At 55.7% G+C, this 25,361-nt stretch overlaps 1 protein-coding gene across 6 annotated transcripts; it reads right to left on the bottom strand.

Annotated features, from left to right (window-relative positions):
• Nucleotides 1-71: 71 nt before the first annotated feature.
• On the bottom strand, nt 72-24,487 carry BAHD1 (bromo adjacent homology domain containing 1). 6 transcript variants are annotated; one of them, XM_043471480.1, is made up of 7 exons: nt 24,349-24,487; nt 7,503-8,936; nt 5,173-5,552; nt 4,059-4,218; nt 3,583-3,659; nt 2,731-2,831; nt 72-2,262 (listed from the first exon to the last, which is right to left on the bottom strand). In XM_043471480.1, exons 1-7 carry the CDS (start codon nt 24,362-24,364, stop codon nt 2,073-2,075), a joined length of 2,358 nt encoding a protein of 785 aa, XP_043327415.1. In that variant the 5' UTR covers nt 24,365-24,487; the 3' UTR covers nt 72-2,072. The 6 variants fall into 6 exon arrangements, with proteins under 6 accessions (XP_043327415.1, XP_043327414.1, XP_043327416.1 ...); XM_043471479.1 differs by having other exon boundaries at nt 5,173-5,555; nt 24,349-24,486; XM_043471481.1 differs by having other exon boundaries at nt 2,731-2,822; nt 5,173-5,555; nt 24,349-24,485.
• Between the last annotated feature and the right edge of the window lie 874 nt (nt 24,488-25,361).

Here is a 25,361-nt window from a genome sequence, read left to right as displayed (position 1 = left end):
CCATATAAAGAGGAGTGAGCCCCTCTGTGTGAGCCCACACACAAAAAGATGACAGGACACGCAGAAAATGGTCCTTTTCTAAATCAATACAATTTCTCAAATTTATTTTTTTCTTAAAGAAGTACTTCTAATCTCTGTCAAAGGGAGGTGAGGAAAGGTCCTCCCTCCCTTGTAAACACTGAAATACAGATCTGAGAAACCAGGGTCGACACACACAAAAAGTGCATTTTACAAAATATCAACTAAAATATATTTTACATGAATTATGCTTCCACTGAAATTCTACCAGCTGCATTTTCAGGTTCGAAAAAATATTTCCACATCTAAGAGATTTCAAAAGCATTTAAGTTCTGGGCAGTGGACCTCGCCTCCCTGGAGGAGGCCTGATCTCCTCCTGTTGGGTGAGGCTGGGCTCCTTAGCAGCCCCGACTCTGCCACCCTCTCTTACTGCCCCACCCTCCTGGACTGATGTCTTTCTTCCTCCAAACAGCTTATTCAGTAAGAGGGGACCCAAGTTTCTTCCCTTGGGGTTTGAGATTGGGCTTCCCATATGTGAATTTACCTCTGAATGGTCCAGGCCTCACCTGAGACCAGTGACTAAAACAGGAGGAGCCTTCTGCTCAGGGACAGGGCAGGGCTGGGGGATTGCTGGGCGTGCCCTCAGGGTTTGCCTCCACCTCCTGCCCAACTGTCCTCACCCCGTGCCACCTCCTCAGCCTGTGGGGTCCATGTCTGCCCCTCTCTAGGGGAGGAGGACCCAGTGCTGCCCTCCTTGGCTCCTGTCCCCAAGGTGGTGCCCTGCAGAATTGCTGAGCATGCGCCCAGCGCCAGGCCCAAGCCACGTACCCTCTCCCCGTCAGGCTCCTCTTTGGTACAAATAGGAAAGAACTAGGCTGCTCCAGCCCCCACAGAGTGCCCCAGGGCCAGGGCCTAGTCCTGGCAAGGACAGCAGGGGGGTGAGCCTCCTAATCTACTCTGGGGAGCAGCATGAGGTGAGAACAGGGCCCCTTGGCAACAGGAACAAACTAAAAATGCAGGTCCTTAGCTCCTAGAGTGAGTGGCTGCAGCTCAGCAGGTCTGTGGACTGATACAGTGTTGATTCTTGCTGGGATGTAAATTAGTGCAATCTACAAAAGACTAGGGAAAGGGGTGTCAGGGGCAAGGGGAGCCACAGCACTCCTTTGGTTTGATTTCAGGTGGGTGTGGCTTGAAGAGTCATGTGTGAAGTTCTGCAAGAGGTTTCCTAGAACCTCCAAGTGTAAGGCAAGAGGAGAAGTCTTCAATAAATCAGGTAGCAATTTTCCTTGCCCCCTGCCCCCACCCCCGCCCAGCTCCCTTCTGCTCTCCCAGACATGACAAAGCCCGCGTTAATCAGTTAACTTCTGGGAAGCCAGACCTGCTGGGTGGCCTTCACCAGGAGGTGGACAGGAAGCTGACTCCCACGAGGGGGCCACACCCATGACTGTGAGGGCTGGTAACTTGTCCCAGCACCAAGGGCTACTGCAAGGGCAAAGGAGGAATGCCAGAGAAAGGCCCCAAGTCCAGGAAGAAAAAGTCAACGCTCTGGGAGCCAGACGCTGGCTCTCCAGGCCTCAAAGGAATGGGCTCGGAGCTGTGCTAGAATCTGGGAGAGCCTGGTCCCAGGCTAATGGGGAGGCAGCGGGTCACAGTGGGTGAGGTAAAGCTGGCTCCCATGCCCCCTTGAAGGGCCCAGGGGAGGATAAAGAAGGGCATGGTTCCTGAAGGACCTTCCCCCAGTCCCTTCAGGGCCCACGCACCTCAGGCTTGGCCCAGCCTCAGGGAAGACTGCCTCTTTAGGAGCCTCTACCCATGGACCCCAGAGAGGCAAACTGGGCCAAGCTGAGGGTTCTGATGCTTTTCTTATACCCTGGCCTCCCCTTCCCTCCCATGGGGCCCAATCCCACAGGGGCCCCTGCCCTCCCCCACAAGAGAACCACAGGCCAGCCACCTCGAGCTCCTGTGGCCCCTTAACCAAGTGCTGTGCTTCAAGCAGTGCCCCCTGCCCTGAGCCCCATTTGCCCGTGGGCAGCCCCAGCATGGGTGTGAGGAGGCTACTGGGGGTTCTTGAGGATGCGGCCATGGCGGAAGTCATAAACATGGCGGCAAAGAAACACCAGCTCAGGGTCTGTGTCTTCGGGCACTGTGCGGTGTGGCGGGGTGGAGTAGTCCGCAGATGGGGGCACCAGTGCGGTCTTTCGGCTGGGGAGCCCCTCGCCCCGGCGCTTGGCCATGGCACAGAATCTGCAGTGACACACCATTCACAGCTGTCTTAGCAGGAAGACCAGTTCCTTCCCCACCCTGCCCAGAGAGCTGGACATCCCCTCCCGCCTCCACAAGGGCAGCTGCTGCCTCCATTCCTGTCCTGGGGCTTATGCCCTCTCAGCCAACCACCAGGCCATCTTCTTGGTCACTGGGGACCCACATCTTCCGAACCTCCCTACCAAACACCTGCCAATTCTCCTTGATTTCCTTCTGACAGCAGTACCGTAACCATCCCCACCCCTGAAACTCTGTCCCAATTCACTCTGCCTCAAAAGGGGAACAATTTTATTTCTTTTCCTATAAAAATCAGATGAAGGAAGCAGACTGGAAAAAAGTTCTAGGAGGTCAGGTCCAATGAGTCAAATCCCCTGGGGATCACAGGCAACCCACGAATAGTCTGGGGAGTCTGAGGGGAGAGGCAAGCCAGAGGCACAGGGCACCACCCACCTGCAGTACTCGGCAAAGGTCAGCACGTAGCACTTCTCTTCAATGCAAGCCACACTATTCTGGTCTTGATGTCGCGATGCAAACACTTCATTCTGCAAAGGCTCAAGGGGAGACAGAAGGAGGTTGGCTACCAGGGTGGGAAGCACCTAACTCCAAGAGCAAGATGGACATGAACTCTGCTGGGACTCCTGACCCGAGATAGATTAACTCCAGCTAGCACCCAGGAAGCCAAGGAGCTTCCCTGGAATTTCAGCCTAACTGTTCTCATCAAACAGCCCAGGGCATTCCTCCTAGGTCCTGTCCTTCTCAGGAGTAGACAGGTGCCTGCTCCAGCCCCTGACTGACATCAGCCTCCTGACCCCAACCCCAGCCCAGAGGAGAAGAGAGGAACTGGTGCACATCCTCCCGGTTAGAGGAAAAAGGTCCCAGCAAGGGAAAAAACAGCAAAAGGGAGTCCAGTCTGGGGGTGGAGCAGCCACACCCAGATGGCATCACCTCTCCGAGTGCAGGGCTTGGGAGACACCCAGGTGTGTCAGGAGAGTCTTTCCTCCCCTCCCTCTCACGCTGTAGACACTAAAGTTGTGCGCTCCCCCTTTCTGTCACCAGAACGTATATACTTGTTCTCATTCTGGCACCCCCTGCCTTGGGGGCCCCCTTCCTGCCCCCCAACCTTTCAGGACAAAAGACCCACTGAAACATAAACTGGGCAGTGTTAGGAAAAGAGGCTACAACTCAGGCCCTTCCCCAGGTTCTCTGGTGTCCAAGGTGACAAGTCCAGGGACCAGACCAGCCAGGCTGCTGCCCCATACCATGTTCTCCATGCCCCTGCCTCCCCGCCGCCAGGCAGCTCACCTCGTGCATGCTGGGACTACGGCCACCCTGTAAGTGCTCTGGTCTGTAATACCACAAGAGGCTCATCATCAGCTCTCCTGAGGGAAACAGAAGCAATCGGGGCTTGAGCTGGCAACTCCAGAATGACTGAGATGGGCAGGCGGGCTGGCCACCTGCCCTGGAGGCTCATCCAACTTCAAAGCCTGGGCCAATCCTGTGAGCTCCGGCCACCCCATCCCCTACCTTAGGCCAAGTCTGGTAACTCAGTGGCTGAAAATGCTGTTAGGCGTGGAGGAAGAAGGAGAAAAAGGCACTGACAGGTGAGGCAGGGTGATGGGTGCCCAGTCCTGATGGCCGGAAAGGTTAATGAGCTGATCCAAGCCAAGCCCAAGGCTGTCTGCAGCCCTGAGCAACAGACAGATGCTGGCTTAGAGGGAGGCAGACTCTGCTAAGAACGCAGGACACTAGTGCCCAACTGAACTCTAGGCAGGGGGTACCTGATTCGGGGTTCTCCCAGAGGGCAGAGATCTTGGCCACATAAGGTGTGGACGTCTTTCGAGGGCCTGACTTGAGCAGGACAGTGTCCCGGACTCGGATAGTCTCTCCATGCCGCTCCACTGCCTGGTAGCTCTTTCGAATGGCTGGTTCCGGTTCATCCTGAGCAACAAACCAGTGACACAAACAAGGCTTGTGGGGCCACTCTCAGCATGGGGAGAGAGTGACGTTGCTTCCCTCTGTGTCCTCAGAGCCGTCAAACCACTGAGGACGGTAGACTACGAAAGCGGTGAGCACTCTGCCCCCCGCTCCCTGAGCCTGGCTTTCGGGGCAGAGTGGGAGAAAGGACGATAATGAGAGCAGAGCTGAGAGAGTGACTCGAAACTTCTGGGGCTGTGTCTGAATGCCTCACCCCTGACAGCTGGCTTTCGCGCTCCAAGCCCCCAGCAATGGGCGGTCCTCAAGTTTCCTAATGGACAGTCTGAGTTTGACTCTTAAACCACCACGGTAAGTGGTGAAGCCTTGGGTAAATTACTTAATCTACTGCTAAGCCTGTCTTCTCATCTGTGAAATGAGGGTAGTTACAGGACCACAGGGCGCGGCGTACCTCACAGGGCAGTGGCGGGGATGAAAGCAGATAATGCATGCAAAAACTTCACTCAGTTCTGGCCCCTCAGAAATGCTCAATACATTTTAGCCGACATTCTTCTCATCATCTCAGACATTCCTGTGTCACTAATTTCCTATGCCTATCCCCATTTCCCCTGTACATACTTATCCAAAAAGTCTCCAGGGAAGTCCTCTACTTTACAATCCAGGATGAGAGGTGAAGGCTCATCAGAAGGCCTCTCTGAGAGTCAGTGATGGAGATGGCAGCCACCAGCTGTGACTGACTGTGTGTTCCCGACTCCCCAGGGCACAGGGCACCGGATCAGGAGGGGCTGGGGGAGCAGGCTGGGCCAGCGTGATCACTTCCCCAGGGTAAAACTGAGCTGGAATCCCTTGTCACCTCTCAGAGTGGCCAGAGACAGGGGTGCCTGGGACTCAGCTTGCTGCAGATCCTGTGTCCCTGCCACCACCCTCCCTTCTCCCCACTGGCTGGGAGCTGGCGCTCACCAAGACATAGACGGCCTTCTCGCAGGCAGCCCCGACGGGCACCCAGCCATTAGTGCGGCGGCGGCGGCGGCGGCGGGGGCGTGGGCGCTGGACACGAGGCTGCTTGGGGTGGCTGGGCCTGCGGGCAGCCTTGCTCCGCGCGGTGTGCCTACAGCTGGAGCCCGTGCGCAGACCTGACTTGGAGCCACTGGGAGGCTTGGCGCTCTGAGGGCACGCGCGGGCTACTGTCTGGGGCTCCGAGGTGGGTGTCTGAAGATGGGGGACGGGCTCTGCTGCAGGTGGCACGCTGGGCACAGGGCACCCCAGGAGGGGGTGGGCAGGTGAGGCAGGGTGGCCGGCTGCCGGGAGAGGAAATTCCAGCTGGCCCAGGGATCTGCAGCCTTCTGGGAAAATGAGAGAGGGAATCAAGGCAGGTAAGGACAAGCAATGAATCCCCAGCACCTCTGCTTGCAGAGCCTGAAAGTCAAAGTTGCTCAGTTGTGTCTGACTCTGCGACCCCATGGACTATACAGTCCGTGGAATTCTCCAGGCTAGAATACTGAAGTGGAGAGCCTTTCCCTTCTCCAGTGGATCTTCCCAACCCAGGGATTGAACCCAGGTCTCCCGCATTGCAGGCGTATTCTTTACCAACTGAATAATCAGGGAAGCCTGCTGCCATCTTAATTCTAAGTGTGAACCCAAAGGCCAATGCGGTGGCAAGTGGGGTCAGAGGCCCTTAAGGTAGATGATCAGTGACTTCCAGGGGTTTTCCTTGACCTTGGAGACTGGCCCATAGACATCTCCATCTCCTCTTCTAGCCTGAAAGAGTGGAATGGGAACAGCATCTCTGGCTCTGACTTAATATTCCTTTTCTAAAGGCCTCCCCAGTGCTTGGGAGCAGGGAATCTGAAGCTAGATGAGGATGTGAGTCCCTGATCTGCCACTCGCTAGCTGTGTGACCTCAGGCAAGTCACTTTACCTCTCAGTGCCTTGCCACAGAAGCAGTAGTTTCGAGTATCATGTAGTGTGTCCTAGGTATTTTTCTGTCAACTCATCTCATCCTTACAACAAGCCCATGAGGTGGGTACCACTACTCTCCTTTTACAATTAAGGAAACTGAGACAGAGCGGTTATTGGTTTGTCACATGATCAATCATGTGGTTGGGAAGAACATTTCAGTCTGGCCTGAGTCTGTGCTCAATTAACATGCCATATGGCCTCCCATATATAAAGCACCAAGAGCAAGCACCTGGCACATGGTGCTTACTGGTGTCCCAGGGCAAAGGGCTAAGGGTCTTGGGTCCCACAGGTTAGGTGACTAAACTTAGGGAGTGGTACAGAAGAGAAATAAAAGCCTAAGAAGCAGCCTGTTCTCATTTCTTCAGAGCTCCTACTCACGCCAGAACCTGAAACAACCAGTCTGGCCAGAGTCAAGCGGTCTATTAAGTTGTTTTATAGACCCCTTCGAGAAGGGCTGTGGAGGAGAAGGCAGAAAGCCCTGAGAAGGCATGGCCCCTCACTTCACCAGCAGCACGGCAGATGTGCTGGCCAGCATGGCTCTGGTCATGTCATTTCCACCCGGAAGGGAGCCTGGAGAGGCATGTGTGGACCCTCCTGCCAGTCTGGGGGCAGAGAGATCACTTAGGGCTGTCTCATCAGCTATAGCATGAGACTCTCAGGTGTCTGATCTTGCCGAGAAGGTACACACCAAAGCCACAGGCCCCAACAGCAACATGTCTGTTCTCCGGGTGTGCCCACCTGGTCCACACCTAGCAAGGCGATGCTAAGTCTGAGCATTACTTCTCTTTCAAGGCCTCTAATGCCAGGATGAGACTATCCTAATACAGCTGGCCCCACCTACCAGGCCTGGTATCCACCATCCCTCCCATGGATAATGCACTTGGTTGGGAAGCAGATGGTCTGGGTTCCTGGGAAGTAAGGAATTCTAGTTTTCCTCAAGGTAGGCAAAAGGGACATGGGAACAACCTGGCAAAAGTGCTAATTTCAACATCTAACTTGCTACTCAAAGTCTAAGAATGGGTATCCCAGTGGGGAGGCAGGAGAGACTGTCCTTGCCCTTTCTACCACCACAGTGCTGCCAACTGCCAAGTCAAGAAACCTCTATAGACAGCGGGGACACAGCAGGGCTGCTGAGAACTAAACATGGGCCTCTTTCCTGGGAATTTCCTAGGCCCATCACACAAAATCAGGGAAATCTGCCCTTCTCAAAACCCCTTGCTTTCTCATGCAGTTCTAGATGCCAAGGCACCCCACCCCAGTCCACAGCCCACCCTCCTGGGACACCACATCTCAGAGATGCCCTGGTATACCCCACCTCTAGGTAGGCGTACCTGCTGCAAAAGGCATTTTGTAGGGGCAGCCGCCACAGGCAGTGCCGATGTGGGTAAGAGACGTGGACAACATTTCACAGATGCTGTAGCCATTTGCTCCAGTATCCTCGTCGGAGCAATAGCGAGAACCCCACGGAGGGTGCTGGAAAGGGGTGCCTGCAGGCACTGAGCTTGGAGCCAAGAGAAGCCCCTCGTTAGGTGCAGCCACTGGGGACAGCTTGCCCTCGGGGAGCATGGGGCAGGAAGAGTAACCCCCACACTGCAGCCCGTCTTGGCTGCAGTACAGATAGAAGTTGCCCAATGCGGTGAGCTCAGGCCGACCATACAGGCCGTTGTAGTCAGCAGGGTTGCCAGGCATCGGGAGTGGGGAGAGTTGTGGTGTGGGGAACGAGGGCTGGTGCAGTTCCTGCTTGGGGGCAGGTGACTCCTCGCCTGGGCGCCCAGGCTCCGGCTTCAGGGCTGCCTGGCCCCCCATCAGCAGGGGCAGGTGTGGGCGCAGCCCCAAGGGGCTCTCCAGAGCCTTGCTCAGGGGCTGGTAAGGTGGCAGGCTGACGGGCCCACGAGGAGGGGCGGATGGCCAAGGCTCCTCAGGGCATCCTTGCCAACCTGGGCCTGCAGCCTCCCCAGAGCCAGCCCCCTGTCGGGCCTTGGGATAGTTCTTGCCGTTGACCTTGGCCCACTTAGGCCTCAGGCCCTTGGGTGCTGGTGGCTCCACAGAGTGCCCATCTGCTTCAGGGTGGGCACGAGGTGGCCGCAGGGGGAGCTCCCGCTCCTGGCTCAGCTTCAGGAAAGCAGCTGCATTCAGGCTGGCCAGTCTCTTGGGAGTCGGATCACCATCTCTGCGGGCCCCTTCATCCGGTGCCAGCTCTGGAGACAGGTCCCGACTTCCTTCTCCGAGGTTCCCAAGCCGGGGTCGCTTCTTAGAGGCCCAGCCTCCAGCGGCCCGGTCACGGTCCCGGCTACGGTGGGGGTCTCCTCCTCGGCTGCGGCGGGTGCCCACCAGGCTGCCAGTCTCCTCCCGCTCCAGCAGCAGGTTATTGAGGGCCTCGGCGTTGAGGGAGGCCAGGCGCCGCTTGCGGGGCTGTGAGAGGCCAGTGTCCTCGCTGGATGGGGCCGGGCTAGGGGGCTTGGGCAGGTCGGGGGGCAGCTCATCGGCCTCATCTGCGCTCCGTGGACCAGCCACACTCTCCAGGCGGGTCAGCAGCACTTTGCAGGTCTTGGGCTTCCCAGGAACTAACGGGCGCTTCCGCAGCGGGTAGTTCTTGCGGCGCCCTGTAAGGTGCTCTGGGCTCTCAGGAGGACCTGGCTCCACGCCCTCTGCCCGCTGTTCCACATTGCTGCCTTCCATTTGCAGGGGCTCCTGGCGGCCTGTGGGGCCCGAACTCAGCATGGGAAGAGACTTCCTCCGAGTGTGTGTCATGGAGTATCTCCAACCTGCAGGACAGAAGCAGGCAATGAGAGAAGCCTGCCCTGGTCTGCGTTCTCCCCCACTGAAGCCCTTCCAGCACCCGCTGCAATAACTCTGGCCTACCCTCACTGTATTTCCAGCCTGGATTTTCTTAGGACCCCTCTCCCAGAGTGCAAAAGTCTAGTGGGGTCAGGCCACCAGCAGCTGTGCATGGACTGGCTACCCCACTCTCCTCTGCACCAAGCACCTGGGGAGCCTACGGGCGTGATTCAAATCCAGAGTCAGAAGACAGAAAAGGCTGGGGACAAAATTTGCAGCTGTTTCCACCTGTTTTTCTCCCACTGGATATTCATCACAGGACAGGAAGAGACTCTGAGGACACTGAGCCAGGATAGGGGCTTGGGTGGTGAGAGTTCATCTAGTCCCTCAAAGACATGATCAACCCCTCCCCCTTCTCAAGGCCTCTGAGATTGGCCAAGGAGGATAAGGAGATGGACAGTGAGAAGCTGAGATGAGGAACCTGCCTGCTGGGCTGTGGAGAAGGCCAAGTACAGTCTATGAGGACACCTGCCTGGCAAGTACAGTGGATGGCCATAACCTGGGTATTGCTGCAAAGCCCCCTGAAGGGTGAAGGCCTGGCTGTGAGGAGCCTGGGAGGGGAGGTATCAGCCAGCCCCTGGAGCCAGCCCCACCTTACTTCAGATTCCAAACAGCCCAGTACCTGGGGGAGGGATGGCAGTAAGGCTGGGGCCAGCATTCCCAGGTAGGAGACTCACGGACCACACTCTAGACCTGTGGTACAGCCCTAGAAGTCCACCAGCCACCAAGAGCTGGGAAAAGAAAGTATCAAAGGGAAGAATTGACTCAGGGGACAAAGCCGCTCAGCCATGTTAGTCCAGCCCTTTTTATCAGGACTCCCTCCAGGTAGGCAAGATGTCAGAAAGGGGCAGGATGGAGGAGAGAATCATAGGAAACCTAAAGCCCCAGGACAATGCCCATGACCAGGCATCACCCCCTAAATGTGCACGGCAGACACCCCCACCTCCAACATACCTGGGGCCCCCTGAGTCTCCTCCTAAATGAAAAAGGCCAAAGTAGGCTGTGTGCAGGAAGCTGGCATGGCATAGGCAATGAAGAACTGAGGGGCGGGGTGGGGGGCTGCATCCCCAGCCCTTCCCCGGGTGGTGGTCTGTTCAATCTCTACCTATACTCCAACAAAGCAAGGTGATGCCAAGTAAGGTGTCAGACTGGGCTCTGCCCTCGCCAGCATTCTGCGACCCCCCACCGGCTTTTCAGCTTAATTTCCCTACTGCTATTGTTATTCACTCTCACTCCACCAGAGGAGCTGGGAGCAGTCCCTGCAGGGCCAGGATTTAACCCTGAAAGTCCCAAGCCTGAGGGCTCCCAGGGAGTCCAGAGCCCTTTCAGTAGCTCCCGTGGCCTTGGGCCAGTGTCTGGGATCACTGGATCTCTTCTCTCCAGAGATAAGCCAGACTAGCTGAGAAACAGTGCTTTGAAAACCAGGCTGAGGGCAGCGTGGGTTTCCCTCACCCCTGAGAAAGAACTTGGAAAACTGGAAAAGGGAGGCAGCATGCCAGGCATTGCTCTGGCCACGTGCGGGGACCTGCATACCCAGAGACCAAGCCCCAGGCAGGACACAGAGTCACAGAAGGCAAATCCATTCATTCCTGAAGCACAGACTGCAGTGCCCCTGAAAAATTCCAGGCATCTGCTAGGCTCCCTAAGACTCTTGCTTCTCATCAGGGGGACCACCCATCCCTGATTGCTCAGCACGCTTATTAGCAATGCCTCATTTCACCTTCAAAAGCATCCCAGGTGCTTACAACCCCAGGCCCTTCCCTCACTGGCAGGGCACCCCTGTGCTGGAGGTGAAGGAGCAAGAACAAGGAGAAGGACATCTGTATTTCCTGGGGAAGTCTGCACCCAGGCCTCCTCCACTCCCAAAAGGCCTGGAGAACAGTGAACAGACCACACAGCTGAGCAGGGGCCAAAGCCCCTCAACAGGCCCCAAGTTACCACAGCAATCAGCCTGGGAATGGCTGGTGGCCAAGGCTGAGGTCACCTGGCCTTTAAGGACATGGACACCAAGTGCAGAATAAGGAGGGGTAGATGGGAAAGGGAAAGCAAACAGAGGGAGGTGTTTTCAAGTCTGGTCAATGGAGAACTCTTAGCAGACTGAGGAAGGACTTGGTCTGTTCTCCACCCCTAGTTGGCTGGTAGACCGGCCACATGCATGGCCCAGGGATTCTGGGATACTTGGTCCCACTCAGTCTTTCCCTCTCAACATGAAAGATTAGGAGGGGAGCCTTCCACTTTCTGGAGCTGTCCCCAGAACCTGAGAACTTGTTTCCTGCAGAGGATTTCACTCTTGCATCTCCCTCTCAGCCCTCCAGTCCCTCAGGGACACTCACTGTCCCTGAGGCTAATGCTCCAGGGAAGCCTCTAAATCACAGGGCGCAAGTCACATTTCCAAATCAAGCATAAAGGCCTCCTGCGAGCCTCTCCTGAATCTGCCGAATCTCGTCACCCGCAGAACTCCCAGCTCTCATGTGGTGCCTAAGGCAGCCATGGCACTCCCCCACACCCCCCAGGAGAGGCTGGGGTCTCTGCTGCCTACCGCACTCACTCCAGGCTGAAGACAGTGAGTCATGCTTTGAAGCCACATGGACTTGTGAGAACTTCGGCAGCAGCTTTTCCCTGGGGTGGGGCTGGGTGGAGGGGGCGCCCAGCCTGCCAGGGCCCCTCTAACCTGCGGGGGGTCGGGGGGGAGCTCAATGGGGGAAGATCCCATTGAACCAGGAAAGCTTCGTTTCCCTTTTAGCCCTGCCAAGCCCCCTGCTGTCTGTCTCTCCCACTTACAGACTAGCTCAACGAGGAACTTCCTACCACTGCCAACACACCACCAGGGTGCCTAGGTTCTCGGACTACCTTCCTCTTCTTTGGGAAGCCCTGTCCTCCAGGGACAGGTAGTCTGGGCTCCCTTGGGAGAATGTTCCTAGGAGAGACTCCCCAGGGCATATTACAGCTTGCTGAGACCATGTCAAGCAAGCTCTCACTGAAGAAAACCAGTCTGACAGCTGCCATGAAGCACGATGGCTAGCTGGTGGTGCTCAGAGCCAAAGACCCATTGAATCACAAGGGAATCCAAAATCACAATTCTGCCTGGCTGGGTGAAGTCATCTCCACAGAAATAGAAAAGGGTGAGTTTGCCCTCAAACTGTAGCAGCACCTTATACCCAGCCCCACCACCCACTAGGCCAGGTGGAGCACACCCCAAGGTACTGTGTGCAAGAGCAGGTCAAAGGCCTGGAGGAGATGGGCCATGGGCACCTGAGGGGCACGGAGGAGGAGGGTGGGGGCCTGAATGAGCAGACTCAGTCCGGCTCACTCCTGCAAGCAGAGGCTGCACTGGGGTGGAAAGTGGCCCTCAGCCCTGCCAGTGGGTCTCCCTAAATTACCCGGCTCTAGACCACACCCCCACCTCACCCTTAGGGGTTCAGGACCCATGCCCCACCGCCACCCTGATGCTCTTCCTGAAACTTCTCTTACCACTGCACTTTAAATTCTGGCTTTTCAGTTTGGTTTATTCTTAATGGGACTGAGTACCTGGCGGGGGGGGGGGGTGGTCTTAGTTAGGCAAGAGCTGACCAGGTGGCCTCTTGGGTGAGGGTCAAGAAAGGCCCTGCCCCAAGCCACCTCCCTACAATTACACCTAAAGCCACGCAGCTGGAACCGAGCTAAGCACTGCCCACCTCTCCAATCTCTTTTGGAATAATCCCCACCTCTCAAAGGAATAATACTTTTTCATGGACACTCAGTTTCTTGAAGCTTCTATCAGAGAAGAAAAGCAGCAAGAGCACAAAGGCAAGCTACTGTTCTTTTAAACTCAGTTGCTGTTACTTCATGGAAAAACAGAGAGGTGAAGCTGCTGAAATTCTTGTGATAAAGCCAGATAAAGATGCGGCTGGTATCTCTTGAAGCCCCCAGAGCTGGTACAATGTAAAAGCCAAAGCTCTAAGTCAGGCAGACCTGGATTTAAATGCCAAGTCTGCCCATCATGAATAACTTACTTAACTTTGTTGAACTTCAGATTCCTCATCCCAAAGAGACACATCAGAAGAAACCTTACTTAAGAGTGGTGGTGAGAATGATACTAGTCACCATGCAGGAGCCAAGCAGAGTAGGAACCGGGCAGGCCAACATCCCGGGGATCCCCCACTTTCGGATCCACAGACAGGGGAGGGCAGCCCAGCTGTGGCCCTCAAATCCCCACACTAGGAGTCCAGAGCCAGCGGGGGTGGTGAGAAATCTGGAAACGCAACCTGCACCTGAACCCCGCCCTGCAACTGTCCCACTGAAGACACCCGAGAGCCCACCCCAGGGAACAGGGCAATGCCACTGCTTTCCCAGGAGGGACCCAGTGTGAGGCGAACTGTGAGGGGCTCAGTTCACAACGCAGCGAGAGGGCAGGGGCAGACACTATCCCACAGACCCTGAACAGCTCCAGGCCTCCAAGAAACAAGACAGGCGAGATCTTCAGATGCTGAAGACCGGGGGGATGGGGTCAGAGAGCATGCACTGCCTGCTGCCATCATCTGCCGGTGGCTTCAGCACAGGCACCCAGAGAGAGCAAGCCAGAAGTCTTGGCTCTGGCAGCTCAGAGTTCAAGCCCCAGGGTTCCGCCCCTGAAGAGAGAAGGCCTCCCTGGTGCCCACATTCAGCCTCACTTGCTGTGGGTACTCGATTCACTCTGCAGTCAGGCTGGGCTCCTACAAACACCTTGGTAGGAAGCACCACGGCCGACCAAAGGGAACTGGCCTGACCCGTCTGGATGCGGCGGTTTTACAGGCCGCCCCGGGGCCTGGTGGCCATCTGAGGAGCGGGGTTCACCTGCCCCGGAGGCAGCAAGCCTATCTCTGGTCTGTCAGACCACCTGCTCCTCACACTTCACGCTGGGGACTCCTAACAGCCCAGAGAGGTGGTACAGGGAAGGTCTACCCCTACCCGAAACAAGGTCCAGTGTGGCAACCAGCCTAGTCCCACAGCCCCAGCGTTGGCTACTCCTGTCCACTCTGACCCTCCCTGCAGGAGCGCCCAGACACAGAGGTGTCCAGAACCTCCACGAACTTCTGGCTCTGGACACAAAGTCAGATGTCATGCATATGTGTGCTAAGTTCCTTCAGTCGTATCCGACTGGTAAAGAACCCGCCTGTCAATGCAGGATACATAAGAGATGATGGTTCAATCCATGGGTTGGAAAGATTTCCCTGGAAGAGAGCATGGCAACCCATTCCAGTGTTCTTGCCTGGAGAATCCCATGGGCAGAGAAGCCTGGCAGGCTACAGTCCATAGGGTTGCAGAGGAGTCAGAGATGACTGAGAGACTTAGCATGCACACACAGGAATACAGTAACAGTAGAATAGGTGGAATCTCCTCTTTCTCACTGGAAACAGTCAGTTCCTAGTCTTACGGCAAGGCCACCCTCCTGCAGGGAGAGGGCTGAGAGTAAGGCAGACAAGACCTACCCCTTGGATCTAGAGCTGGGGTAGTGGGCAGCTATACACACAGCCCCCTGAGCTGGGACAGTGGGCAGAGAGCACTGTATTTTAGTCATGTCACAGTGCTCTGCTGTAAGAAACTCAAATCTGACAAATTAGAAGGTAATCACATGCAATACAAAACTAGTCTTTAGAGGCTTTCTTTTAAAGGCACATGTCCTTGCCAAAGGCCTTGCCTTCCCCTGGTTTCTTTCAGGTGCCCTGCTCCAGTGTGCACCAGGCAGACCTCTCAGGGCAGGTGTCGGTCTAGCTAAGCCAGAGCGCCCGCCACTCACCCCCAGGCACATGGCACCTCTTGTGACCTTTGTTCATTCGGCCAACATTTGCTGGCCCCCTGCCACAACTCAGCGAGGTGAGACCCACACAGGGCTGGAAGCCACTTTATGCTGCCACTAATCCCAAGTGGGCTTGATCAACGAACAGCTTGAACTTCTCGAACCTTGGCTTCCTTATCAACACAGCAGAGTTGTGAGCATCCGGTTAAATAAGAATGGTATACAGCAGGCGATCAACACAAGCTCATTCTTGCCCCCCACATGTCAAGTTATCAGGCTAAGAGCTGAAGAAAAATGCAGAACAGACTGAGAAACTGGAGCTTGAGCTGGTAGGAAGACAGAGGACAAGAGTGTGTGAGAGGGCAGTGGCAGAGTGCTCAGAACCTGGTGGAGAGAGCTCAGCTCCAAGGCAGCTTCCCAGAGGGCACACCTGAGCTGGGACTTCCGGCTTCTTCCTGAGGGTCTACTTCATGCCAGGTGTACCAAGCCCAATGGGAAATGGGTAGCACTCTGGAAAATTTGCTTCATAAACATTTCAAAGGACAGGAGACAAAGGCAACTTTCCCCAGACTGCCCACCGCTGGCTCCATACAGGATTATTCCTGGCTGAGGGACAGTGGGGCTCTGGGCTAAGTCTCCCGCAGACTCTCCCCCCTCAGACTCCACAGTGCCCATGCCAGAAGCAAATTTCCCCCTGGGGCAGGACCTATTTGTTCCTGGCAGTGAAAGTGCGGAAGACATACAGCAGGAACAGGGCCACGGAGCCTCAAGGCTCAGGAACAGGCCCACCAGGAGGAAACCTCAAGGACTGATGCCCTGTCCTCCAAAAAACACAACAGCTCACCAGCCTGCTCCAGGCACTTGCCCAGGAATGGCAAAGGATATGTGGCTGGTTTAACCACCAGGACACTCCAGGAACCAATAACTTAGATGTCTAAGATGGCTTGCCAAGACCAGAGGTGCTATCTCGTGTCTTGAATGAAGAAACTGGCCAGCCAGGCCAACATGGGAGCTTTGCCCTCAGCGTTCCCAGCGAAGTGCTAACCTCCTCAATGAAACAGCTTTGGGGAACAAGACCCAAGACCAGGCCTTCCCAACCTTCCGCCAGCATGAACAGAACCACAGGCAGCCCCTACTAGAGTTACAGGCACCTAACCTGAACATCTCACTAATTAACTAAGTGTTTAGTGCCACTCCCATTATGCAAGCTCTGCCGGGACAGGTGGGGTCTGCCTTCCTTACAAGTAAATCTCATCCACAGGGCTTATTAAGAGCTTGTTGAACAAATGAAGATCTGGCTGCCCACCTGCTCCCCTTCATATAACGTTTCTACCCTAGACTGATGGCACCACTTGGAGCCTAGGACAAGAAACTCTGACCTCAAAGCTCTCCCTCATCCCCAGGAGTCCACCATGCCTCTTCAGTGTAATCCACAGTTCAATGGGCTACTGTAGGAATTCTCTCATGTTACACAGCACAACCTTCTTCCACTACCATCCTTCTCTCTCCCAACCTGCCAGCTATCTCGGGGGAATATTTCTTTCATTCCACATCTTACAGTCACCATCACTCTCAATCATCCTTGCCACTCCCCACGCCCTGGGGGCTGTTATCATCTCATCCTAACAAGGAGAAAACAGAGGCAGAGGGGTAAGAGAACTTGCCCGCACTCCCGCACCATTGAGGGCGGAGGCAGGGCAGCTGGTGTCAGTCCCCAAGTCCACGCCCTGAACCGCAACACAGGATGGCTGCTGAGTCACAGGCCAGCAAGCCTGCATGTGCAATTTTGCTTTTCTGAGCTGTTTTAATTATTGGCATTAACACATTATTAGTTTTTCTTGATTTTTCACTACAAAGGAATTGAAGATGTACTACGATTAAAAGGCATTTATGTACTGGCTAGGGAACATATACATCATTTTACAGACTGTTTCTACAGAAGAGTCTGCTCAAAGTTCCCAATATGTTCTTAGATGCACTTCTAAAACAAACCCATTTTGTATCCTTGAAAGGGGTAGGGGCTGCAAAGACAGGTTTTCTTGATTTTACAGTAAATCGAGGAAAAGACTCTAGAGTCCCCCCACACATCTAACCATGTCTCTTGAATCAGATGAAATCTCCAGCACAAACTGCAATGAAGACTGAAATCTGGTCATCACACTCCAATCAGCCATCTTAATATTCAAAGACATATTACCTGACCTCTTGGCTACTTCTTTGGGCTGAATAAATTCAAGTCTTTCCAATTCTCCCTGATCATCTCTTACAGTCATTTCATCTATTTTACAATTTTTTCTACACTCTGTCCAAACTGTGTGAACCCCTCAAGGCACAGAACAGCTCCGCCCCCAATACTGAGATAGGCTTGCCAAACCTGACTCCATCTTCCATTCTGACATACACATCACAATATCCTGGCATCAAGCAGCACCCTAATACCTTTCCTGTGATATCTACAAAGACCCTCTAAAAACTGATAATTCAACTCTAGGGCATTCCCCGGCAGTCCAGCAGTTAGGACGTGATGCTTTCACTGCCGGCCTGGGATTCAAATTCTGGATGGAGGACTAAGATCCTCCAAGTCACATGGCATGGCCAATAATAATAACAATACACCTCTAAACCATCTGACCAGATGAAAACGTGATTAACAAACTGAATTTCCTCCAGACACTTTTAGACATGCAGCTGCAATTGGAGAAGGGCTTAAGTGTGGGCCACCCCTCTCCTCTTCAGGCAGGAGCTGCATCTAAGGAGGGTGAAGGCCTAAACAGGCACTGAAGATAGGGAAATAAGGGTGGTCAGCACCACTCAGGTGAGACCTGGGGGTCACCAGAGGCAGCAACACACCAAAAAATGTAGACCCTGAGTTTCTGCCTGGCTTGATCCTGTTAACTAGGACAAGTTACTTGTCATTTTTTTGTCCAGGTAACTTGGTTATTATGGTGCCTCAGAAATAAGTTCCTGTTTCAAACCTCAGGGAGGCAGAGAGAAAAAGCCATTCTTTTACTGCTGATGCTTGTAGAGGATCTCAAGGGTAGTGTTATTTTTATTATTATTATTTGGTGGGAGGCTGAGTCAGGTTAATAACCACCCAACTTTGCAGGTGTTTCTCACTGGGAAAAATGGAATCTGGATGAAAATCCTTGCCAGGACATGACACAAAGTCCTGGACATGACTTTGCCCTGAGGCCTGCTCACCAAACCCACAATCCTCAGACCCTCAGCTTCTAAACCAAGTTGCCTAGGGCAGGACAGCAATCCCTCCCCTGAAACCCCAGGGCCAGGCTAGTGCTCAGCCACTCTGCAAAGACAGCTCAGTGGAGTGAAGGGCACTGGTCTGGCCCTGAGCAGGCAGCCTGCAGCACCCCCGACTGCTGCTGCTCTTCCTCCCTTCTCCCTATTAGCTGGTTTACTGCTCATTAGCGGCAGAACCAGGAGGTGGGCAGGGGAAACATAAAGGAGCTGAAATTCAAACCAGTCTATTTTACTCCAGTTAGGTGCCTCCCATAAAACCGGGCAGGATTTCATCACCCAGGACCTCCCTGTCCCTTGTTCCTTGGAGGTCGAAGCAGCCTGAAGGGGAAGCACTGCAGAATCTCAGGACCCCAGGCCCGGGGAGCCTATGCTTCTAATCACTACAGGTTTTTGACTCCATCTTCTCAGGGTGAGCTGGCCCATCAAGGCTGGGGACCCGCAGAGCAGAGCACTGGGGCTGCTCTCCGTGTCCAAGCGCACTCTTCTTGTCCCTCCAAAGTCCCCAGCACAATGGCAAGTTCACAAAGGAAGTGAGTCCTGCCAGACTATGCTAGCAAATTCCCATAAATGCTTGGGCCAGGGTAGTACTGCTTATGTAAAATGCTTCCCCATTGAGAGATGCTGCTTTATTTACATTCCTCACAACCCATTCATAAAACGGAGGCCCTTTAATGTTGGGGCTGTTCGTATAATGCTCCATAAACCCAGCAGCTTCAACTGGCAGCCTTAGTTCGACACAGGCTGCCTCTCAACTTTTTCCCCTTAAAATTTTTTTTTTCCTCTTTAATGACTCACCTTGCGACAGGGCGCTCAGGCCAGATGTTGCCGGAGCAAGGCCAAGAGGAGTAAGTACAGATAAAAATGAAAACACACAAGTCCTCCTGAGTGCTGGGACAGAGAGGTGGGGAGGAATGAAAATAAATAAATCGAAAATCCCCATAGAACACCAATGTGAACTACTCATGTTGAAGGCTGAATCCCTTCCAGGTTTACTGAACTTCCTTTAAGGATGTCAAAATGCTGCTGAACTTAAGCCTCTACAAACCAGAGATGGTGTGGAGGAATTGTTTTTTTTAACCCCAAAGGAAAAGAGAGAAGAAGGCTCTTTCTCGTTTTAAATTTGCATTGTGGATGAATAAAAAGGCAGAATATTTCTCTGCTTCTTCATAAAAGTGTTCCATGGGCTGCTGGATCTAAGAGGGGCAAGATTTGCTCAGAGTGAAGAAACTCAGACGAACCTCAGAAAAGAGGAAGGGCTGTGTTTTAGGACACATAGAGCAAACAGCCTTAGCAGCTGAGAGGAGAGGCCAGGAGATTCATTTGGAGGTAGCCTGTCTCCTGCTACTGTAGAAGCAAGGAGAGAACTAGTACGGATTTTTTTTTTTTTAATTGACGGGGGAGCGGTCTGCATTGCCATGGCAACTGTGAGGGGTGGCTTTCCCGCTTAGAAGGGAAATGCTGGTCCATTAATCATCAAACTGGGGCACAAAAGGGAGGTTTGGGGGAAAGGGGGTGGATGCAGAATTTATTTTTTCCACTGTTTAGACTCACATCAGTCACCAGTCCTTTCTCCCATCTCCCCATGGTCCAGGGTTGGTAGTAAACAAAAATGGAAGTTCCGAGAGAGCTGGGATCATAAGCTGTCCTTTCTGATGGGTCCAGTGTGGGGCTGATCATGCCTCCCATGTCTGCAATGCCCCTATAAACATCTCCTCCAACACCAGTCCCCAAAGCCCCATTCACAGGCCGGACCAGGAATCTTTCTCTTCTGCTCTCAGAATGGTGTTTTCTCCCCTATTTACACCCAGGATTGAGAAGAGATAAAACATATGGATTCATTTAGCATGGACAACAAGGAAAATTGCATAAGAGCAGCAAAGCCGGGTGGGGAGAATGGCCTGGTGAGGTAGGAGGAAAACAGGATTACAGCCCTTTTCCAATTCATGTCTATATGGTGTCATGTGAGCAGTCCACAGGACAGGCTCTTCACGAGCTGGAAAATCAGAAGCAATCATTTGCTCCCCATGCTAAAGCACCCCAAACATGCCCTATGCATGTGCCTTAGGCAAAAAAGGTCGGAAACCACCAAGGACTCCATACTATCTGGAGTTCTGGGGAAACAGAAGGGAAGGTTTCCCCTCTGCTCCCACTCAACTAAGCAGTCAACTGCTTTTATTCATTCAATAAAAACGATGTGCACAGCACTGTATCACAAATCCTGGAATACTCACACACACACACAGGTTTAATACTCATACTGTCCTTATCCTTAAGAAACTTCCAACAGACAAAAGCACTCAAGAGGACACCATGTTATAAAACCCAGGGTCACAATCTCACGGGCAAGCAACGCTGGCCTGGAGTGGTCTGAAATGAAGAATGAGTAGGGTTCAAGGCAAGAGAAGGAGGCGGCAAGGGACTCTTAACTGGGGACAACTGGGGGAATCAAGAGGAGCAAAGATGCAGGGTGATAAACCTGCTCAGCACATCACGGCTAGGGGAAAGCCTTAAGGGACACTGTCCAGGATGAGACTGCAGGAAACGGGGAGTCACTGTAAGTTTGTGGGTAGGGGAGTGACATAGGGGAAGGAGTGCTTTATGAATGACCTAGCAGCTGTGCACAGAAATGGATCAGAAGGGCCAGTGCAAACAGGAGGGAAAGGAAGGCCATGACAACAACATAGGCCTGACATGGGAACAGCAGGGCAACAGAAAGGAAGAAAGACAGGGAGATAGAAAGGAGAGAAACTCTTCACTGGCTAAACTCTACACAGCAAACCCTTAACTACTCGATCTGACTTGCAGGAGTCTCCTGCCAGGTGAGAGCCAAAGAGGGAACCATTGTTTTGGCCATTCTCCTTTCTGTTCTGGTGGCCAGACCAGGTCACCCCCTTCTGATGCCCCCAAAAGAAATCACATGCACGCTGGGTAGCCCCGAAGAAGACACAAAGACCTTGAGATGCTTCATCATCCTCTGGATCTTAAGACATACAATTAAATTGTCTCAGAAAAAAACTTTAAGTCTCCTGTATGAGGTAATACCTCCCTTTCTTTCCCACAAGCCTCAACTCCACCCAGGCTGGGGTCTAGACCCTCCTGGGGAGAGGGACAGAGGGTGGCCATGAATTAACTCCATGCTCAGACTAAGCAGGGGTGACAGGCTGCTTTCCCAAAGAGGGATTACACTCAACCACAGCTGGGAGCAGCTCATCATCAAAACCTTCCCGGGGTGGCACCCGGATTTTTAACAAAAGTCTACACTCTAAACACCCTGAGTCTGTTTTTGTGGTCCCAACTCTTCCACTAAGCATGGGATCACAGGAGAGAGCACAGGAGCTCTGAGTAGGTTTTTACAACTGGAAAAACGGCACCCAGCTTGGTCACTGGTGGGGTCAGAGGGGCTGACGGCTTAAGCCACTGGTTCCTAAATGTCCTCTAGTTGGTCAAGGGCAGTGGTGTTCCTCCAGAACACACAGTCTCTCTGGGGATCTTTTCTCTCTTTTTCAGAAGGCACGGGCGTGGAAAGGGTGGGAGGAAAGTCTGGGGATAGGAAACCTTTTTAACTTAATCATTAAATTCCTGCCTCTCCTCAGCTTCTCCTTTCTCTCTGAGTACCTTTTTTAGCTAAAGAAAAGTGCTGAAGACGGTTGTCCAGGAGCACTTCTGGGAGGTATCTCCTAGTCCCCAGTCCAACTGGTCTTCTGCCCTCTTAAGACTAGTGACAACAGGAGACTGGGAGATGTCCCAGGTGGGATTAGCCTTTTGGGCAGACTTTTCTCGCTGAAACACCTCATTCCTGGCAGGCTCTAGAGCTCCTCACCGAACTGTCTCTTGGGCAAGTCCAGCAACCGGGTCGCCACTGGCCAAGCCCACTGCGTGCACACCCCCACCTCTGCCCCACTGGCTCGACCCCACTCTTTCCAGAACAGCAAGTCGATCCGAGACTGGAGTCGTGAGCCAGTGCCGCAGCTCCTCCCGGCGGTCGCCCCGGCCCCCGCAATCCCCGGGGCAGAGTCCGGCCCGGTCGCCCGCCCCTCGGGGTGGGTGGCTCGGACCCGCTCCCCTCCCCGACGCCACCACCTGCGCCCGCTCCGGCGCCGCCTTTGTCCGGCGCTTCGCCGCCAAGCGGGCCCCTCGGGCCCGACCTGACCCGGCCCCCGGCCCCGGAGAAGAGGCGGCGAGGCGGGTAGGGCAGGGCCAGGCCCGGCCGCGAACACTGGGTCCCGCTGTCACTTGGAGGCGGTCTGACAACTTCGATCCCCCCGCCCCACCTCGGACTCGGCCGCCGCTTCGCACGGTCCTCACCGGGCCTCCCGCGGCCCACACTCGCTCCTCGAACCGGTTCCTTTCCTTCTTCGGCGCCTCCCTTCCTCCCAGTCCGATCAGGTCGAGTCTACACTATCCCCCGCCCCGGCGTGGCCCCCATCCCCTGCCCCCCATCCAGCAATAACCGGTCAGCTCCCAGCGCGGGAGGGCGCCCCCCACCCTGTGCGGGAGATCCCGCGGCGCCGCCCCCGGCCGCGGCCCCTCGCCTCGGGGACCGCGATGGGGGGAGGGGGCATGGGGGGGCGGGGGCCTCGCCGCCCGCGCACTCGGAGGCGAGCCGGCTCTGCCGAGGCCAAGAAACGACCGGCGTCCTCCCGCCCTCCGCGGCCCGGGACGCCCGCGCCGCCGCCACCCGGCCAAGCTGCCACCCGGCGGCCGCCACCCACCCCGCCCCCGGCCTGCGAAGCGGGCGGCCCCCGGGGGCTGTCACCTCGAGGCGCTCCGCGCTCCCCGATGGCGGGACCGTGGCGCCGGACCCGGGGGAGAGAGGCGGCGCGAGCGAGCGGGCGGCCGCACCTGCTTCGCGTCGTCCGTCCGTCCGTCCCTTCCCGGGTTGGCGGGGGCGGCGGCGCGGCGCGGCGCGCTCGGTGGGGCGCGCTGACGGGCGACCGGTCCTCTCCCCTTCACTCGTCTGCCTCCCTCGTTCACTCCCGCCCGCCCGCTCGCCCCTTCCCCCCACCTCGACCGAGGCCCCTAGCTCACCGGGACGGTGGCGCGGACGGCGCGGCTCTAGGCGCCCGCAGGCCCCGGCCGGGCTGGAATCCGGCGGCTGGAACCCCCCGGGGGCGCTCAATTCCCGGGCTCCACGCTGCTGCGTCAGCGCCTCCTCCTGGGGGCCGGGGCCGGGCGGGCGGAGCGGGGGCCGCAGCCGGGCGGGGCCGTCGGGGGGGCGGGCGCGCCTGGCCGGGGCGGGCGGACGGCGGGGGCCGGACGGGCGGGGCAGGCAGCCGGACGGGCGGGCGGCGGGGGCCGGGCTCCGGGATCCGCTACGCCGCTCGCGGTTCCCCCACAAACTCCCCGAGAGCTGAGCCTCCGCCGCCCTCCTTCCTGCTTCCTCGTCCCCAACCAATCAGCAGCGCGCCCCTCTGCCAGCTCCGCCAATCAGCCGCCCCGCCCTGCGCTGGCCCCGCCAGCCAATCCGGCCCTCGGCTCCCCCTCCCGGTCTCCAACCAATCAGAACCGTGGGTCGGTCGTCCCAACGCAGGGGGCAGCACGAGGCGGCCGGGGGAGGCGGTGCGGGGAGTGGTGGGGCCTGGGGGGAGGGGTACGGTGCCAAGGGTGGTGGAGGAAGGTGGTTTTCTTTGCCGGCTTCTTGGATTTTCTCATCTCCGGAACATGAGCCAGTATCCCATGGTGACCCGACCCTGGAGCCCCAGTCCCCTAGCTGATACCCCCCACCCCGAAATCTAATCTCACCCCCGCCCTGGCCGTCACCTCTCTACATCCCTCGTCCCCCTTCTCCTCTCCAACACCCTCTGGAGAAAACTGCGGGCCGAGGACCACCCCCACGCTCGCCAGCGGCTGCTGCCCCCAGGGCAAAGCTTCGGGAAGACCAGCTGAAAATCAAGCGAGGACAACCCCCCTTTCCTGCAGAAAGGGCCCCAGACTCCAACGAAAGGGCCCCGACTGCTGAGAAGCCCCTCCCGCCCTTGCCTCATCTTTCCGACTTCCCTGCCTGCCACGTCTCCTTTCCTTTCAAGCAAGGTCGGTCCTGGCTTGGTAACCCCTCACCCGCATCTCTTTTTCCTCTTTCTCCCCTTCACCTACCACCCCCCACTCCTAATTCACCCTCAGAAGCAGAGTGTGGAACCCTCATCCATTTGCAGCCGACAGCAGAGCCTGGTCTGTGAGTCCTTGACACCCACACACCCTCTTCCACCACCGCGGGGAACATCGGAGCTCTCCGGGGGAGGGAGGTGGGGGCGGGCAGCCTGACAGCCCAGGCTGGACTCCCTCCCTCGCGTCCCCAAGCGAGGATGGGACCAAGTGTGGACACTTACCTGGCTTCCCCTTCATCACCGAATGCTGTGGCTCCGTCTCACACCCACAGACGTGCCTTTCCAAGCCCGAGCACGCTCCGCGGGGTCAGCGGGGTGGGTGGGCACAGCAGGCTGAGGTCACACGGAGGTGTGGGAGTCCCTGGGAGGTGCGGGAAGGGGCTGTGTCTTGGGCACCTTGTAGTGCCAGAGCCAGCAAAGGGCTTCACTTCAGCAAGCACTGGATGCGCACATAGTAGGTTCTTGAGAAATGCCGAGTCCACCCTAGAACAAAGCCTCATTCCCAATTCAGGCGGGGGAGGGGAGCTTTGGGAGGTGAAAGGAGGCGCAGCAAAAAGGGTAGTATCGAGTCACCAGAGGCTGGGAGTAGCCCAGGGAGAGACTGGGTGGAGGAACACCTCTGACAGAGAGAAGGACCCCAGTGCTGGGGCTCCTAGGCAAGAGGAGAAACCCAGCCTTGGCGTGTTTCTCCTCCTGCACCACACATTATGCCTAGCTTTCCTAGACCTTGAGACTCAGCTCTCTATGAAGATCAGGGCGGCCAGCCCCTATGGCTGGGAAATAGAACTCTAAAGACGGTTCGTCGTCTGCCTGTAGAGCTGTCAATGGGGCCCAGACTGTCTTTGCTGTGTCGGGGGACAAGTTTAAAGGAGAAGGCCACTGAACAAGGTGTGAATGGAAGCTGAAAGCTAAGACAGTAGCACAACCTCTTCTCAAAGGGCCAGGTCCTTCTCAGACAACCATCCCCTACTTCTCCTACCTCACACCCTTATGGAAAGCAATGTCTCTAAAACTATAAAAGTAGAACATCACTAAGGGATTTTCCCCCTCTCTGAGCCTCCCAGGACAAAGATTCCTAGCGGTACCCCCATTACCATCAGGCCAGCCCTACCCCCACATCACAAAATACATCCTCCCCCTTTCACAGTCTGTCCCTTAGGATGACACCCCCCCATCCCTCATCAGAGCCCGATGGTAGAGGGTAACAGCAGAAGTGACCGCTGGAGCTAAGCCAC

This window comes from Cervus canadensis, chromosome 6 (genome assembly GCF_019320065.1).
Source record: "Cervus canadensis isolate Bull #8, Minnesota chromosome 6, ASM1932006v1, whole genome shotgun sequence".
NCBI classification, from domain to species: domain Eukaryota; kingdom Metazoa; phylum Chordata; class Mammalia; order Artiodactyla; family Cervidae; genus Cervus; species Cervus canadensis.
This window is presented reverse-complemented; position numbering and strand designations above follow the sequence as displayed.

Bases quoted from the DNA above. Each gene is read 5' to 3' on its own strand.
- BAHD1 (XM_043471479.1), bottom strand. The intron at 4,219-5,172 runs GTGAGCGCCAGC...TTTGTTGCTCAG, and splicing joins AGAAGGCCGTCTATGTCTTG to GATGAACCGGAACCAGCCAT. The intron at 2,263-2,730 runs GTGGGTGGTGCC...GTGTCACTGCAG, and splicing joins ACCTTTGCCGAGTACTGCAG to ATTCTGTGCCATGGCCAAGC.